The sequence below is a fragment of the Harmonia axyridis genome, chromosome 3 (assembly GCF_914767665.1).
Source record: "Harmonia axyridis chromosome 3, icHarAxyr1.1, whole genome shotgun sequence".
Taxonomy (NCBI): Eukaryota; Metazoa; Arthropoda; class Insecta; order Coleoptera; family Coccinellidae; genus Harmonia; species Harmonia axyridis.
This window is the reverse complement of record NC_059503.1, coordinates 54699160-54714365: the sequence shown is the minus strand read 5'-3', so window position 1 is coordinate 54714365 and position 15206 is coordinate 54699160. Positions and strand designations below refer to the sequence as shown.

Here is a 15206-nt window from a genome sequence, read left to right as displayed (position 1 = left end):
GAGCATAAACATATCTAGAGTAAACATTTACTTAATAAAAGAGGAGAGATAAGTGGTACTAATTTCTTTTTATTGAATATCTAGTTATTTGGACTAGTAATTGGAATTTTAAAATTAATTTCTGCTGATCAAAATTTTCATTACTAGTATGCATTCGTAAAGCGCAGTCATTTAAAAATGGTAAGAGATTTCAAAAACAAGCCAAGAAGTGTTAGAATTGGTCTTCTGTACGAGGATTATACATGATTTTATATTGAATATAGCCAAGGTCATGTGGTCTTGTCTGAGTAATATTTCTTTTACCTGTCTTGCTTTAGAGGAATAAATAAATTATCAAGACTGTTCATGAAAGGAAATTGATAATAAATTCATGATTCATATACAATGAAATTCATTTCTTGTTTATCATCTGTATTGAATTTTCAATACATCAAAGAAAACAATTATAGAAAAGACAAGATATTTTTCAATAGTTTATTTAACACTGAGCTTATGCCCAAACAAACAAATATCACATAATTAACTATATTAGGTACCATTTAAATTTGTACAAATTGAACTTATCAATATTACAAATAAACAGACCTAAAATCTATTTTTAAGTAGATATATTTCTCAAATGAGTGAAACCAAAATGAAACTACAATTAATTAAAAAAAAAACATAATATAAGACAATTTAATTGGCATCTAACCATATTTATAATCTTGGAAAACATCGATTCGGTATTTTACATCTATAATGTTAGACAAAAATAGTCTTTTATGATCATTTTTATTAGAAATATACTGATATTTTATTGAAAAAAAAAGCATCTGGAATTCACGAGTATAACAGAAACTGAGAATTTCCTGTGAGAACAATTTCGATACTTTTAAATCATTAATAGCACCATTAAAAATTGAATACTTCTGATGCAAGTTCTATAAGATTTCGTCTGTATTTATAAGAGTGATGAACAAATTGAAGAGCTTATCAATACATCCTTTGGTTGAAGGCGCAAACCACAATAATTATTTAATGTTGCAGAAAAACTACTAAATTCATTGCTAGAAAAATGTAAATTTACAGTGTGTCATGAAATTTCACATTGGGCTATTTCCAATCTGTCTCTAGCTATTTCCATCAACCCTTGATAATGAAAGTATGCTCCACCCAAAACAAAAACGTGGAAAATCTGATGAGAGTGTAGCCAAATGTCAAATTTGCCTGGATAAAATCTTTCTGGCACCCTTAGAGCATACAGCATAGTCCCTGCTATATAACAAAGTCCCATCAGTATCATTGATGCTATGGACTTTTGGAAGATGTTCGTGAACCATCCTTCTAGCATTCCGAAATGTATCGCTGGGACTACTCCAGACAAACCGAACAGCAAAAATAAGCCAGCCCTTATATGACGGCGTTCAGACTTAGAGAACTCATCCCATAAGCTGACTACCATGGTGGCTACCCCCATGGCGCATGTGACGATTGTGTAAACAAGCTTCGGTCGAAAATGACAATAAAAACTATAATATAACCATGGAACAATTGATCCCATGATCAATAAGCTTATACCGCAATAATCTAATTTGGAAAACACGTTTAAAATATTCTTTGAGTGACAACTGACTGTATGGAATAACGTACTGAGTCCTAGGCATAAAATAGCTCCACAGAAAAAAAAGCAGAACACTAACTTTTCTTGAAACTCTACTTGGATTGGAGGACTTTGAAGAAAATAAGTAGCTAGCCCTGTGAAAAAAGGAAAAATTTGGTTAGGTTACTGAAAATAATAAGTGAAGATGGGTAGCAAGATGTATGAAGTGAAAAATGTGCAGCATATCAGAGAGATAGGGAGTGAGCAATGAATAAAGATTGTATATTTTGTGTGATTAACACATTGACCAATACTTAAGGGATATTTCCCTTAAATTTGAACAAAAAGATCTTTTGACACTTAACAACTTTTTTCATGGAATTTTTTGCTTTGTTACTGATATATCCCCAAGTTATTCTCAACTAAATGAAGAACAAAATGAACAAGCAGAATAGAACAACACAAAACAAAATGAACATAAAGTAACCAAAACCAAACTTTTCGCAGTTTGCATTATATAATATGAGGAACATATTGAACATTTAAATCGATGATTTTAATAATGTATATACAATTCAGACAAATTTATATCATCCAACTTGGCATCTACTTCACACTCTCCTATGACCAACCTTTCGGTAGCCATTCCAAAAACACCATGGTAATGCACCAAAGCTCCAGCCAGTACAAAAACGTGGAATATCTGATGAGAACTGAGCCATATATCGAATTTACCTGGACAGAATCTTTCCGGAACTCTTATGGTATAAAATACTGCTCCCACAAGATGCAGGGTACCCATCAAAAACAACCAAATTAAGGTCTTCATGGCAGTGTAATTGTGGCAGCCTTCCCGAACCCCAAAATGAATTGCGGGCGCCAATCCGGCTAAACTAAATGTCATAAAGACACCCGTTCTAAACAATCTCCATTCCGGCTTGGAGAACTTTTCCCACCAGCTGACTATAACACTGGCCGCACCCAAGAAACACACACCGGTCAGGTAGATAATCTTCCATCTGAAATCGCAGTAAAAACCGTAATAAACCCAGGGCACAAACGAGCCTATGATAAGTATAGTGATACCACAATAATCTAGCTTCGAGAACAAGTTTCTGTAGAACGGATCGTAGCAGCAGAACGTGTGAAATAGGGTACTGAACCAAAAGCAGGTGATGGCAGCTAAGAAAAAGGCTCCAAAGACTATTTTCTCGCCGAGATACATGGCTTCGGGGGGCCCAATCACGAAGAATACAGCTAACCCTACGGGACAAAGGATTTAATTGGATTGTGTTATCTATTTCCAAATGCTGTCCCATAAACAGTCTAGATCTCTAAATGGTAAGGGTTTTAAATAGCTATGAGCACTGGTTACTCTTTCAAATTTGGTGATACATTCTTTGGAATTGCTTGAAGTGGCGATTAGAAAATTCACAAATGCCGCTGGTCTACAGATGGGTTCAACTACAATTTTTTGTGCTCATAAATCATCGACTGACAATCATCTACTACTTCATTTTTCAATTACAATGATGAACTGAATACATATGGGGTATGGTCAATATATCGCCAAGAATTTCAAAGCAGAGGTTTCCAATATTTTAGGTAACCTCCTTCATATATACGGACCGCTTGGCACTTGTCATTAGTCAACAAAATTTTGCTTCGACAGAAGTTTGGAGGTTAATCTCTTGTAATTTATAAATAATTGTTCTTAATTGCTCTGAAGGTGGTTTGTTTCATAATTAAAATAAGAAATTATTGAGAAGGCCACGGGAAACGTTCATAAACAATATTAAAATGACAAGACAAGTGAGAGTGGTTAGCGAACCCCATAAATAACTCAGAATAAAAGTGCCATTGCTCTGGTGACTTAACTCACTGAAGTTACAGGAATTAGTAACCGCTTCTTCAGGAATTTGATATATTCAGACCGACTACTTACTAACCAAAGTAACCAAGAAGATATACGGATCATACCCATAACATCATCATTTTTGTTAAGAAATATTAAAAAAAAAAAATGAAAATCAAAAGAGTAGGTAGTCATTTTGGCTCAAAATTATTTATTCAGTCACCGAACAATTCACAAAAAAAAACAATAAGAGTGATGAAAATAAATTAATCAAAAAATATATTGATATCATTTGCCAAAACCAAATATCGATAATACAATTTAAAATAATTTCGATGAATATTGTTTTATTATAGATTCTGAACAAAGTCTGAAGAAAAATAAAATAGATTTTCACAAGTTCCCTAATGAGAAAATATCAAATATTGTCTTTGTCTAAGTTAAATATTATAATCTTGGATCTACCAGATCCGTTTTCTTCAGTTTCCCAGGTAACTACAGATTTTGTTTATCCCTTTTTTGTAGGAAATTCAAGTTCCAGAATCATCTTAGTATGGGAATCATGGAAAATATCCCACCTACTTAATTTTACACAAGTATACTCCCGAAACAGTCTATTAACCTCGTTGTTTATCTAATATATGGGTGTGTCGGTCAATTCACATTGCCCAATGGTAACACGATGCATAGCCATCTCCGATATACCATGGTAATGTACCAGAGCCCCCCCAAGTACGAAAACATGGAAAATCTGATGGGAATGCAGCCAGATATCAAATTTACCGGGGAAAAATCTTTCTGGCACTCTCAAGGCATACATTACAGCTCCTATTATGTATAGAAGGCCCATTAGCACCAACCATCCCAGCGATTTTTGTGAAAGATGGTTGAGCCAGCCTTCTGTCAAGCCGAAATGTATGGCCGGTACAATCCCGGACAAACCGAATGTCATAAAAACAGCTGCTCTGAATGGTCTCCATTCAGGCTCCGAAAATTTATCCCATAAGCTCACTATGATACTTGTCAATCCTAAAGCGCAAACTATAGACAAGTAGACGACTTTGGGCCTGAAGTGACAATAAAAACCGTAATAGAGCCACGGCACGAAAGATCCCATTATCAACAAGGCTATCCCGCAATAGTCTAGCTTAGAGAATAACTTTCCAACGAACTGAGAATGACAGTTAACTGTGTGAAATAATGCGCTGAATCCTAGGCATATGATAGCTCCCACGAAAAATGCTCCAAATACGATTTTTTCCTGAAGTTCAATCTCGATCTTTGGACGTAACAAGAAGTAGGTTGCTATTCCTGCGAAAATACGAAAACGGTTTAGTAACATCACACACATTCATCGAATGTTACAAAACCAAAAGGTACAAAACAGTGACAACCGGAACAGACAACATATAATAACATTGATGACAAAGAGCCAATTGAAGGCAAATATTTATCAAAAACCAATTTGGGGTGTCTTCGAAACTGAAGTGAAAATTTCATTCAATTCTTTGTAGATATTATATTGATGGCCATAAATAGTTTGGTTTTCAGGGGAAAAATTTTCCATTGATTATTCCCTATAGGCTGATGTGACCTCCTAGACTCGTTCAAAGACTTTTATTTTTGGTTGGTACTTTTTTCAAGATTTTATTTTTGAATTGAAAATAAGATTTTCGAATGTATGCCTACATGAGGCATGGATGATTGATGTACCGAAAACAAATTCTTCGAAACGCCCCCAAAAGTAATCCAACATTTCTAAAAACCACTTCTTATTCTATTGAGTAATATAACAGATGTAGATTAGATATCTTTTTTTCTGTAATGATTGATTTTGTTGAAAGGTTGAAGGTCAATTTACTGAAATAAAAACCACTTTTTAAAACTTCGCCGACATATTTCGATTTTACTTAAAAATCTTCTTCAAGGCTCAAAAATTAGATAAAAAAATTGTACTACATCTAATATAAACAGGGGGAATTATGATCACAATACAATTACTCAATTGAAATCGAGATTAGAGCTAACCTCTTAGTAATAAACATAAATATAGGGAGCATATGTCATTTTCAGTAAGAAAATTTTGTCCCCAACACGAACTATCAAATTTGACATGAAGCGCGCGTAAATGGAAACGTATCAGTGATACGATATTTCACTCAATTCGCTAGTTTCCCCACAAAGAACGCATTTCTTTTGTCCCATAATGAATCAATGTTTCATATTAATTCAAAATATGTATATTGAAATAAATACCTAAATATATCCAAAATTCAGAACACAAACTTCAAGCACGCCAAACGACGTTAAACAACCGATGATACTAGGAGAGCAAAAGTTACCAAACCTTGGATTTCAGAAGGTAGATATCGAAAATAATAAATATTCTGCTTATTATAAATTCAACAATTAGGAAAAATATAGGATTCCAAATATGTATTGAAATTTCCTTATTGAATCGGGAATCACTCAAATAAATATATTTCATTCAATATAATATACATTCATAACGATATAGTAAAATTGTGGATTTGAAAATATATCACAATCCGACAATGTAATCTAACCATGTTGGGGACATGTATAAATTGCCTTTACTCCCTCTTTCTATGTAGCTAACAATGGAAGGTTAGAATTAAAAGCGGTTTATATCACGTGGCATTTTCAAGATCAAGATTCTCAAGTTTAACAACTCCTCTCTCCTTAGCGTTTTTTTTTCAATATTAGTGAAGAAATCTCAAATGCTCCTCTTATTTACCGCCCTTTTCTTCCACATGCAAATTTTCAAAATACGTTTTAACATCTTCATTTTTTTTAGAAGAACCGCATTTTTAGCTTTGATAAAACTTTTTTTATAAGAAAATTCATAAAAATATAAATGTTTGTCCAGAAAGTTGTATTATGGATATACTTCTTGAATAAAAAATTCATCTAATTCTTTTTTTTCCAATCCAAAAAAATTAATAAATAATGACTTTCTGAAATGATGAACTATTCAAAAAGAATAATAGTGAAAACCTCATTCGAATTCAATTAATATAATATGCTATTAGAAATAGTTTCAATAAAACAGAATGTGAAACCCATCAATGAAAGAGCTGATATCGGAAACTTAAATACAGCTCATTATTATCTTATTAATAAAATCAAAAACAAAACATAAATGACGATCGTTTACCGCTCGTAAATATCTATAGAATATTGAGTATGTACTGTAATGAACTCTCCTAAAATAGCATTTAATGAAACTGTCAATTCCACTCCTAAACAATGTGATAGATTGTGTTTTTTCTTAATTTTAGATTAATTCTCCTTATTTATCATTTACATTATCATTTATGATAGATGTAGTACAATTTTCTGTATTTCATTTCAAAGCCCTGAAGATTTCCGAATAAAATCGAAACATGTCAGAAATGTTTCAAGAAATGGTTTGTATTTCGATAAATCAACCTTCAACCTGTCAACAAAATCAACTATTAAGTAGTAATGCATGAAATGATGCTTGAACAATACTACTGAACATTCTGAGCTGCGACTGGTAATCTTGAAAACTCACCGATAAAAGCGACACATCCAAGTAGATGCGTCCAAATGTTGGCAGTCTCGGTGTGAATCCTGAAGATACTTTTAAAACATGCTCGGAAACTGGGCAGAGGGGGCCTGTGTCCGAAAATAAGGAAGTCGTTGTCTTGAAGCCAAGCTGGCAGGTTTCGAAAATGGCAAACAGACCAACCGGCCTGTATCATCTTACGTACTACATGTTCGGCTTGACTGGCAGCATTGTGAGCCAAGGCGGTGATATCTAACTCATCACCTAAAAATTCGAATTGGGTTGAATTTATTTAGGGTTTATAAGTTAGGTTAAGAAAAATATGTATTAGGATGATTGATACATTTACAAGGTGTTCCTAAATTGGGAATCAAATGAGATTCTTTGGATAATTTTAAGAAAAAAAATCCTATAAACATTGGCCCGCAAACGTTTTGTTTTCGAGATACAAGGTATTTCTTGTAGTCCTACTTTTTGTGATGTTTATACCAGTTTATCGAATCTTTATTAATCTTCGATACAGATTGGTTAAAAAAGTACCAAACCCCTACACCATTTTCATGGTAATTGGGTTTTTTGATAATATATGTATAATATATATAAGTACCAAAACCTATAATTAATTTATTGATTACATCACATTTTTTTCTCGAAATCGGTAGCAGATACGACAAAACTACAAGGAACCAAAAAGTGTAGAACTTGACTAAGGTTTTTTCTACATTTTAAAACTACCACTGGTCCACCAAAAAAAAGTTCTGGAAGAAAGAAGAGGGCACTTTTTTTTCTTAAAAGATCCCAGGAATTTATCATTTTCATTCCAATTCAGGAAGGCCCTGTATACCTTGAAATCAAAGATGAAATCAAAATGAAGGCAAATGAGTTAAGGTAAGAGACAAGTATAGATTTAGAAAATCTCAAACCAAGATATAAATAACATTTTGAAAAATATAATGAATGAAGGAATGGGCATGTACACTACCTGTACCTAAGACTGCAGCTTTGAGTACTTCACTCATTTCAGAATCCAGTACTGCCTCATCTTCTGGAGTTGAAGGCAAGGGGCATCCAACACAGTCTTCTTCCACCTATGTTAAAATAAAATTATATGTGCTATTGCATTTGTTTTCAAACACTTGTGTGTATCCATCAAAATTGATTTCTCTGTCTGTTGTTTAGATTTTATTTTGTATTCTATTAGTTCAAACATGAATTCTAATATAAGAAAACTCAATTTCTTAAAGTGATGACTATCAATATCTTTCAATGATTTTGAATCTTGCCCAATTCCATTTATCATATGCTCTTGGTAAATCAAAAGAATTGAAAATATGTATTTTCACCAAACAAAAATTTTCAAAAATTTGTCAATTCTTCAGAACTTGAAAATAGGTAAAATGGGTAAAATTGTCAGATATTATCAGATAATAGTTTTCCTATTTTCATTGCCTATAAATTAAAAACAACTGCAAGTTTTGCACTATGGTTTATTCTTTCTTTCAGAAAATTTCAACTCATCTCCAAATAAATTATTTAAAATTATATAACTTCGAAATGATTATACTGGTTTCATGAGGTGAAGTCTTTCAAAAATCACATATTGGAGCCTATACCAATCTGGTATAAAAGTACCAAAAGTACAAAAAAAAAACTTAAACGGATAAGGATGGATTTTTGACATTGGAGACATCAGGCAAATTCGAATTGTATAAAATTTGTTTTGATTTTCATGTTTTAAAAATGCCAAAGCGTAAAAAGGGGATTATTATCGGAAATAATAAACCAAAACAATTTTATCTGCCAAGATAATTTATATTGCTAGAATTTCAATAGATTAAGGCAAAGTTTATCAATGTTTTTACAAATCAAAATAAAATGATAATGAAATATTTCATTGAACAAACTGATTACAAAAAAATCGGCTCAGAAGTTCATTACTTTGACAAAGAAATATTTCACCCTTTGTTTTAAAATACATTTAGAATTGACTTGTAAATTGATATTATTTTATAATGTGTATGTGCATGTGCATCAACAGTAATGTATTTCTTAATAATTGAGTGAGATTCCCCAATAATAGAAGATAAGAGGTCTACTAATGGAAAAATTTTATGAATGCAAAGATATTCAGTTTGAATATGGGAAAAATAAAGAATAATAGAATAATGTAATGTTACTTATATTCCGCATATATACAGATATATATGGTAAAAATAGAGGTATCGGATACTTTTGAATAGCCAATTGATAATTATGTAGATTGTATAAGCACAAAATGAATATCATGTGTTAATACTGAAAAAATTAAGGTACACCAAATTTAAAATCACATTCACTTGTAAATTCAATAAACGAATGGTATTTCTCGGTAACTATAGACCATCTTAATAAAGAATAATATTTGAATCCACCAACTTACCAATGAATTAACATCATCGTCTAGCAGTTCCTTGATTTCCGATGTTAGGCTTTCATTTTCCAGGTCCCAAACTTTTCTTTTTCTAAGTCCCTCACTCTCTGCACTCTCCCCGATTGAGTCTTCGGCATCACTATAATGCGACATGGTGATAGACAAGCCTCAAAAACACTAGAAATCCAAAGGATAGTTTGGTCAGACTCAGATAAACACACTTTCAATTTTGCAGATTCTTTTCAAGTGCTTCGAGTATTGGCAAATTCGTCAATACAAAGGTCGCAATTTGAGACTATACATCTTCAACATAAAGAGTCTAATTAAAACTGATAACACGAGATACGAGATGATTAAAATTCCTGGTATTAGCGTTTTATAAGAGTGATAACGGAATAATAATACTTACATATTTAAAAAATAAATTTATGTCGATCGATTTTGGTGTTCCTTTTTTTTTGCACAAAGTTTAAAATATGCCAGAAATATATTTTTCAGCATTTACTTCGGAACCTTACATTAATAATATGTAATATAAACGATTTCAACCAAAACCAGGAGCTCCCGTCTAATATTTTATGAATCCGACATAACAGAACAGCTGATTATGGAACATATACGTCTTAAAAGTCATTCATGCGTCAAACATTGAACAGAGTTGCCGTTTAATTATTTTTCAGAATTTCTACAGTTCTTCTAAAATTAAATGAATTGCACTATTGGAAACGAATACCGATAATTTATATTTTATAGATTTATGGCAAAATTATCAATAATTTAATTATGCAGTATTGTTGTTTCATTTCCGTAATCAGCGACACAGAATACTGAAATAGCAACGTTGCTTATTTCTTTCTACTTACATAATTCGCAAATAATTTAATTGAAATGACCTTGTTAACTGTCAAAATTTCTGCGCAAATTTATTTTGAAGCATGTTTCCAAATGAATAAGATAATATTGGATAAGATTTATGACTGTGGTTCGTTATAATGGCGGATCTGGCAGTTTTTACAGAGGAGGGGGTACGGCAAAATGAAAATTTATAACCAAACTAATAAAATCCACAGGAAAGAAAGTTCCAAAAATTAACTTTTTGAGCGCTTGCCTCATCGTCAAATTTCTGGAATTTTCAGATTTTGAACCGGGAATGGCCTCAAGGGATAAAGTTCGACTTATTGATGACGAATCCGTCGTCAAATTAGATTCTGCCGATCCGCCCGTAAACACGATAACTCTCGAATAGAAAGACCTAAACACTTGAAATTATCAGGGCAAGTTCGAATCTTGAGTTCGTTTTAATGTATAGAATTCTACTAGGGATTGTGTAAGTATGGCAGTTAGATAATTTTGTTTTCCTGTTAATTTCAGAACTGCTTATTCCATCGAAATAAAAATTCACATATGTAAAATGATAATTTCAAGATTTGTGCAAAATTTCATGTTGAACCAGAATTATAGAAAATTTCAATAATATCGAATATCGAAACAAAGTTAACCAATATTTCCGTTATCACACAATTAACCGACTTATAATTGAGATTTTGGGTGTCAATACGAAGTAGCAATTTCAAGCTTCGTTCAAAATTTTAAGCTGATCGCATTGAATATCTGCTATGAATTACATTTTCTATTATTCCATTAGATGAAAAAAAAAATCAAATCTCAAATCTTCATGTTCTGCTCTAGTAGATTAATAAATTATTTATGTAATCTTAATTCCTGGTCCAAATATAAACACTTGTGGGTTGATATGTCCTTGAGCTGTTACCAGTGCTGCCAACCCACTGAGCTCAAATAAAGGTAGATAGAGGTTCGAAATTTAGGTAGATGTTGCCAAATTTAGGTAGATTATTTTTTCCTTTATTTTTAGGAGTTTTGAAAGAACTGAGTCCATAGTATTATACTTTATTAATGATAAATATTGATGAATTAATAAAAAAATATAAGAATTTACATAAAAAAAAAATTGAAAAACTACTTTACTACTTGAACTAGTTGAACACGAAAGAATAAATAGTCTTTCAAATATTTCATTTCAACAGATGTGGATAATTTGCAAGAAAACGCTTGTTGTCCAAAAACTTTCATTATTTTAACACCCAAAAGGGTTTTTTATTGCTTCCCGACGGCAGCCTTCGATGCATTCAGACGGTCTCATCTCATTCCTTTCGACGATCTTACTTTATTCTATTTTTTTTTAAGCATAAGGATCGATTCAATTAATCTGCGAGCAATACGAACCTATCTATTATTCCTACGTACATGCGACCATATTTACCATCGCTATTTTTCTATCGAGCAAGTGCGTATTGAGGCGCAGCCATCGTTATGTATTAGTTTATTACCCATTTCGGTCCTTTCTTTGCATCTGTATGTTTCTGAAACTCCGCCGCTGATCTCCGCAGATCTTTGTATCCAATGTCGTGCGTAAAAATTACGATGTGAGAGCTTTAATAAGGAATAGTTTTTTCATAGTCACGTTACTGTTACTGGTAAAACGGTTTGTCGTTGATCTAAAACCGTAAAGTTCGCGCGGAGCTGAATTAAGGTAGATCGAGCTCAAAAAAGGTAGATAGGTAGATTAGTTCGAATTTAGGTAAATCTACCTAAATTTAGGTAGGGTTGGCAGCACTGGCTGTTACTAACGTTGTGGTAGTACCACAGATTACTACAGATGTTTCACTCTATGCATTTACGAAGGAAATCGTCACCGGCGTTTCGTTGACCTCGAATTCGCTCTACTCGTATTTATGAATGAGTTCGGGGTGATTCGGGGTGACCAATCAGAGATCTAGATTGATTCTTTCGACTAATCGCAGCGATAGTTCAATTTGAATCGTGGATTTTGCGTTCGCTTAGGTTATGTTATTGAAAATGACGGTTCTAAGAAAATGAATTTTATTTTGTTCTTGCTTGATTTAAAATATTAATCGCAAATATTTCTACATTCAAATATTTCTCTCAATGTAGGATCGCTGCTCGAGCTCTCCTTGCAATCATAGTCTGCCGTAAAAAGATTTTTTGAATCTCAGAGATACCAAGCAACCCTGAGAACATTAATAAGATTCTAAGAAGCAACCAATAGACGTTTTTTTTTTAGTAATCATGCTAGTATTCCAAGGAATTTCATTTTTGATACATACTTTCACACTCAGTTATTTTAGTGTATTGTTAGAAGTGTGGTGTAATTTTTAATTCTTGAGGTGTACCTTTTTAAAGCTCTCAGAAATACTCTTGTTTTTGTTAAGTATGTGCTTTTCATTTCTGAAAATTATGAGGAATCCATATTAGTTTTCATTAGATATATTGCAATCTCTATCATTGATTTGATTGCAACATTTCAAATTAATTATCAATTGTGCAGTGTTCCTCATCAGAGCTAGTAGCAGGCTCAATGAAAATCTATACCAATTTGAATCAGTATCGAATAGAAATTGATTTTTAATATATGTTGTTTTATTTAGTATCTAGTTGTTGATATTCTGTGCATTTAGATATTGATTGAAAAATTCGATGAGCCTGAATGTGTAATGTATGTTTTCGAAAGAAATATTTGTCAAAAAAAAAATCATTAAATATGCTAAGAAATACAACACTAATGAATGAATCCTGTTTATTTGCTTTTTTTTATTTGATACAATTCCTTTCCATTCATATCAAATTTAGTATATTCATCAGATACACCTAAATTTTTTGAAAATGCAACAAAGTTAGAGCCCAAATCAGACACTAGGACTCTTGCATCAAGTCCTATTTCAACCATTTTGTCGATGCAATCTCCAATAATTCTACTCAGGTCTGTTGGACTACAGGATGTATTTAAAAAATAATATCCTAATGGCTGCTTCCAATTATCGTTTATTCCTCTTGCCATCAATACAAAGGCATTTTTTGCTGGGATATATTTTTTCTCTTTGCCTGGAATAAAAAGGTTTTGTAAAAACTTTTTCTATATATATCAAGTATTCAGCAAATGAAAAAATTCAGCTCTTAATGCTAACCAATATCGTGGAAACCCACAATTTCATCATTTTTTGTATCATATTGCAAATTTGCTTTGATCGATACTTCATCCATTGACAAAGCACACATCCTGTCTTCTTTGCTTTTACCTTCTAGTCGCCATTTGAGACTTTTCCGAATATAAAATCATTTAAACCAGTTCCTTTCTGAATATTCTCTGTCATTCTTCTCAATGTAAATACTGATGGAAAATTATATATGGCAACCATTCTTTTATAAATTTTAGTCTGTGTTTTATAAAGTTAGTCTGTGGTAGTACCTACACACTGAAAAAGAAATAAATGAACATCGTGTGTTTGTTCCTGGTAGGGATGGGACGGTATTTCAATACCGCGATTTTGGAGCGGTATTTTTGAGTAACGTAGTCGCGCGTTCCACAAACGTAAAGTAACCGGTTCCAAAGTAACGATAGTTACGGCGTACCGGCACCGGACTTCGAATTATAACATCGAAACGGTTTGGGATATTTGAACGAGGTTTGGTAAATGTAGATACCTCATTAAGGTTTTACATTGAATACCACGTCTTCAGCAATACACATAGATATAATTTCTTTCACGTAATACCTAGATTACCCGAGGATGGTATATTTCCACTGAAGTTTACAACATCTGTTTTTAATGAGGTGCCCTTCGAAGATTCTAACCTCTGTTGTTATTCTGAGCCACCAAAAAAATTTTATGGTTTTATGATTTTGTTATGCTTGCAAGAAAAGAATGTTGTTATGCTTGCATACGTTCTTCTGGAAAAACGTAGAAACTCAATGAACAATGAATTATCATTCAACAGGACAGTCCACAAATAGTCTAGGTATCCCAATGGTCTCGTTTCCTTCGTTCCTCCGTCGCTGATACTCAACCCAGATGCAATCGCTTACGGTTTTGTTGCCTGTAACCACAGTTACAAAATCGCGGTATTTTGGAGCGGTATTTTTCTGGAGCGGTCGCGAATGTAACGCGACTGGTGAGTAACCGGTATTCCCATCCCTAGTTCCTGGTCGTTCTACTGTGCTGTCTAAACGATTGGATTCGCTTTTTGGATAGGGGTGTTTCTATATGTATGCCTTGCATTTAGGCTTTTCCGAGGCGATCAACCAGGTACCACATCGTCGCCTTCTGTATAAACTAAAATACCTAGGCTTAGGAGGAGAGTAACGTTCGTGGATCAGGGCTTTCCTCTCCAATAGAACGTTCACAGTGAGAGTGGCAGAAGCAGACGTTCATTCATCTGCGGATAACTTCGTATCCAGTGGCATTCTGCAGGGATTAGTCCTGGATCCTATTCTCTTCTTGTTTTATACGTCCGACTACTGAAATCTCCATGCGCATCTTTTGCAGAAGACTCGAAAATACAAAACCAGGACAATTTTTGTGGACTTTGGAGTATTGGTGACGAAAATGGTTGATACCACCGAACACCAGCAAATGCCACGTTTTACACCCAGGCAGAAATAACCCTAATTCTCAAGATGTAGTCGATGGTCAATGCTTGACTCCCGTTGACCACTATACTATAATGATCTGAGCATCATAGTGTCCTATGATTTGAGCTGGTCTTATCACGTGGCGGCTGTGGCAGCAATAAAGGCAAAACAAATGACCTACATGATTCAAAGATCTTTAAGGGGTTGCAGCCTGGAAACTTATCATTGCAGCTATGCGCGTTCTTTGATTGAATATGCTGGACCGGTGTGCTGTACAGCGATTTTTGATGACAAGGGGACATGATCTGGGATACAAAGCTTGTTTCTACTAGCAACCCCTTGGAGAGGGTTGCAACC

At 33.3% G+C, this 15206-nt stretch overlaps 2 protein-coding genes across 11 annotated transcripts in view; one reads left to right on the top strand and one right to left on the bottom strand.

Annotated features, from left to right (window-relative positions):
- Window positions 1-460: 460 nt before the first annotated feature.
- LOC123676904 (adiponectin receptor protein) lies at window positions 461-10262 on the bottom strand. 10 transcript variants are annotated; one of them, XM_045613205.1, is made up of 6 exons: window positions 9810-10235; window positions 9410-9703; window positions 7973-8078; window positions 6997-7254; window positions 2318-2845; window positions 461-1737 (listed from the first exon to the last, which is right to left on the bottom strand). In XM_045613205.1, exons 2-6 carry the CDS (start codon window positions 9551-9553, stop codon window positions 1076-1078), a joined length of 1698 nt encoding a protein of 565 aa, XP_045469161.1. In that variant the 5' UTR covers window positions 9554-9703; window positions 9810-10235; the 3' UTR covers window positions 461-1075. The 10 variants fall into 10 exon arrangements, with proteins under 10 accessions (XP_045469161.1, XP_045469160.1, XP_045469162.1 ...); XM_045613204.1 differs by having other exon boundaries at window positions 9410-9577; XM_045613206.1 differs by having other exon boundaries at window positions 7979-8078; window positions 9410-9577.
- Window positions 10263-10542: 280 nt separating this feature from the next.
- The window catches only part of LOC123676903 (zinc finger protein Xfin-like), a 33755-nt gene continuing 29091 nt past the window's right edge, over window positions 10543-15206 (top strand). Inside the window, exon 1 of the mRNA XM_045613203.1 lies at window positions 10543-10727. The gene's annotated coding sequence lies outside the window, so the exon portion shown is untranslated. The remainder of the gene's footprint in view (window positions 10728-15206) is intronic.

Excerpts from the sequence above, each read along its gene's own strand:
- LOC123676904 (XM_045613205.1), bottom strand. The coding sequence starts at position 9,553 with ATGTCGCATTATAGTGATGCCGAAGACTCAATCGGGGAGAGTGCAGAG. Across the intron at positions 8,079-9,409 it reads ACGATGATGTTAATTCATTG|GTGGAAGAAGACTGTGTTGG; the intron begins GTAAGTTGGTGG and ends ATTTTAACATAG. Across the intron at positions 2,846-6,996 it reads TGGATGTGTCGCTTTTATCG|GGTTAGCTGTATTCTTCGTG; the intron begins GTGAGTTTTCAA and ends TTTGTCCCGTAG.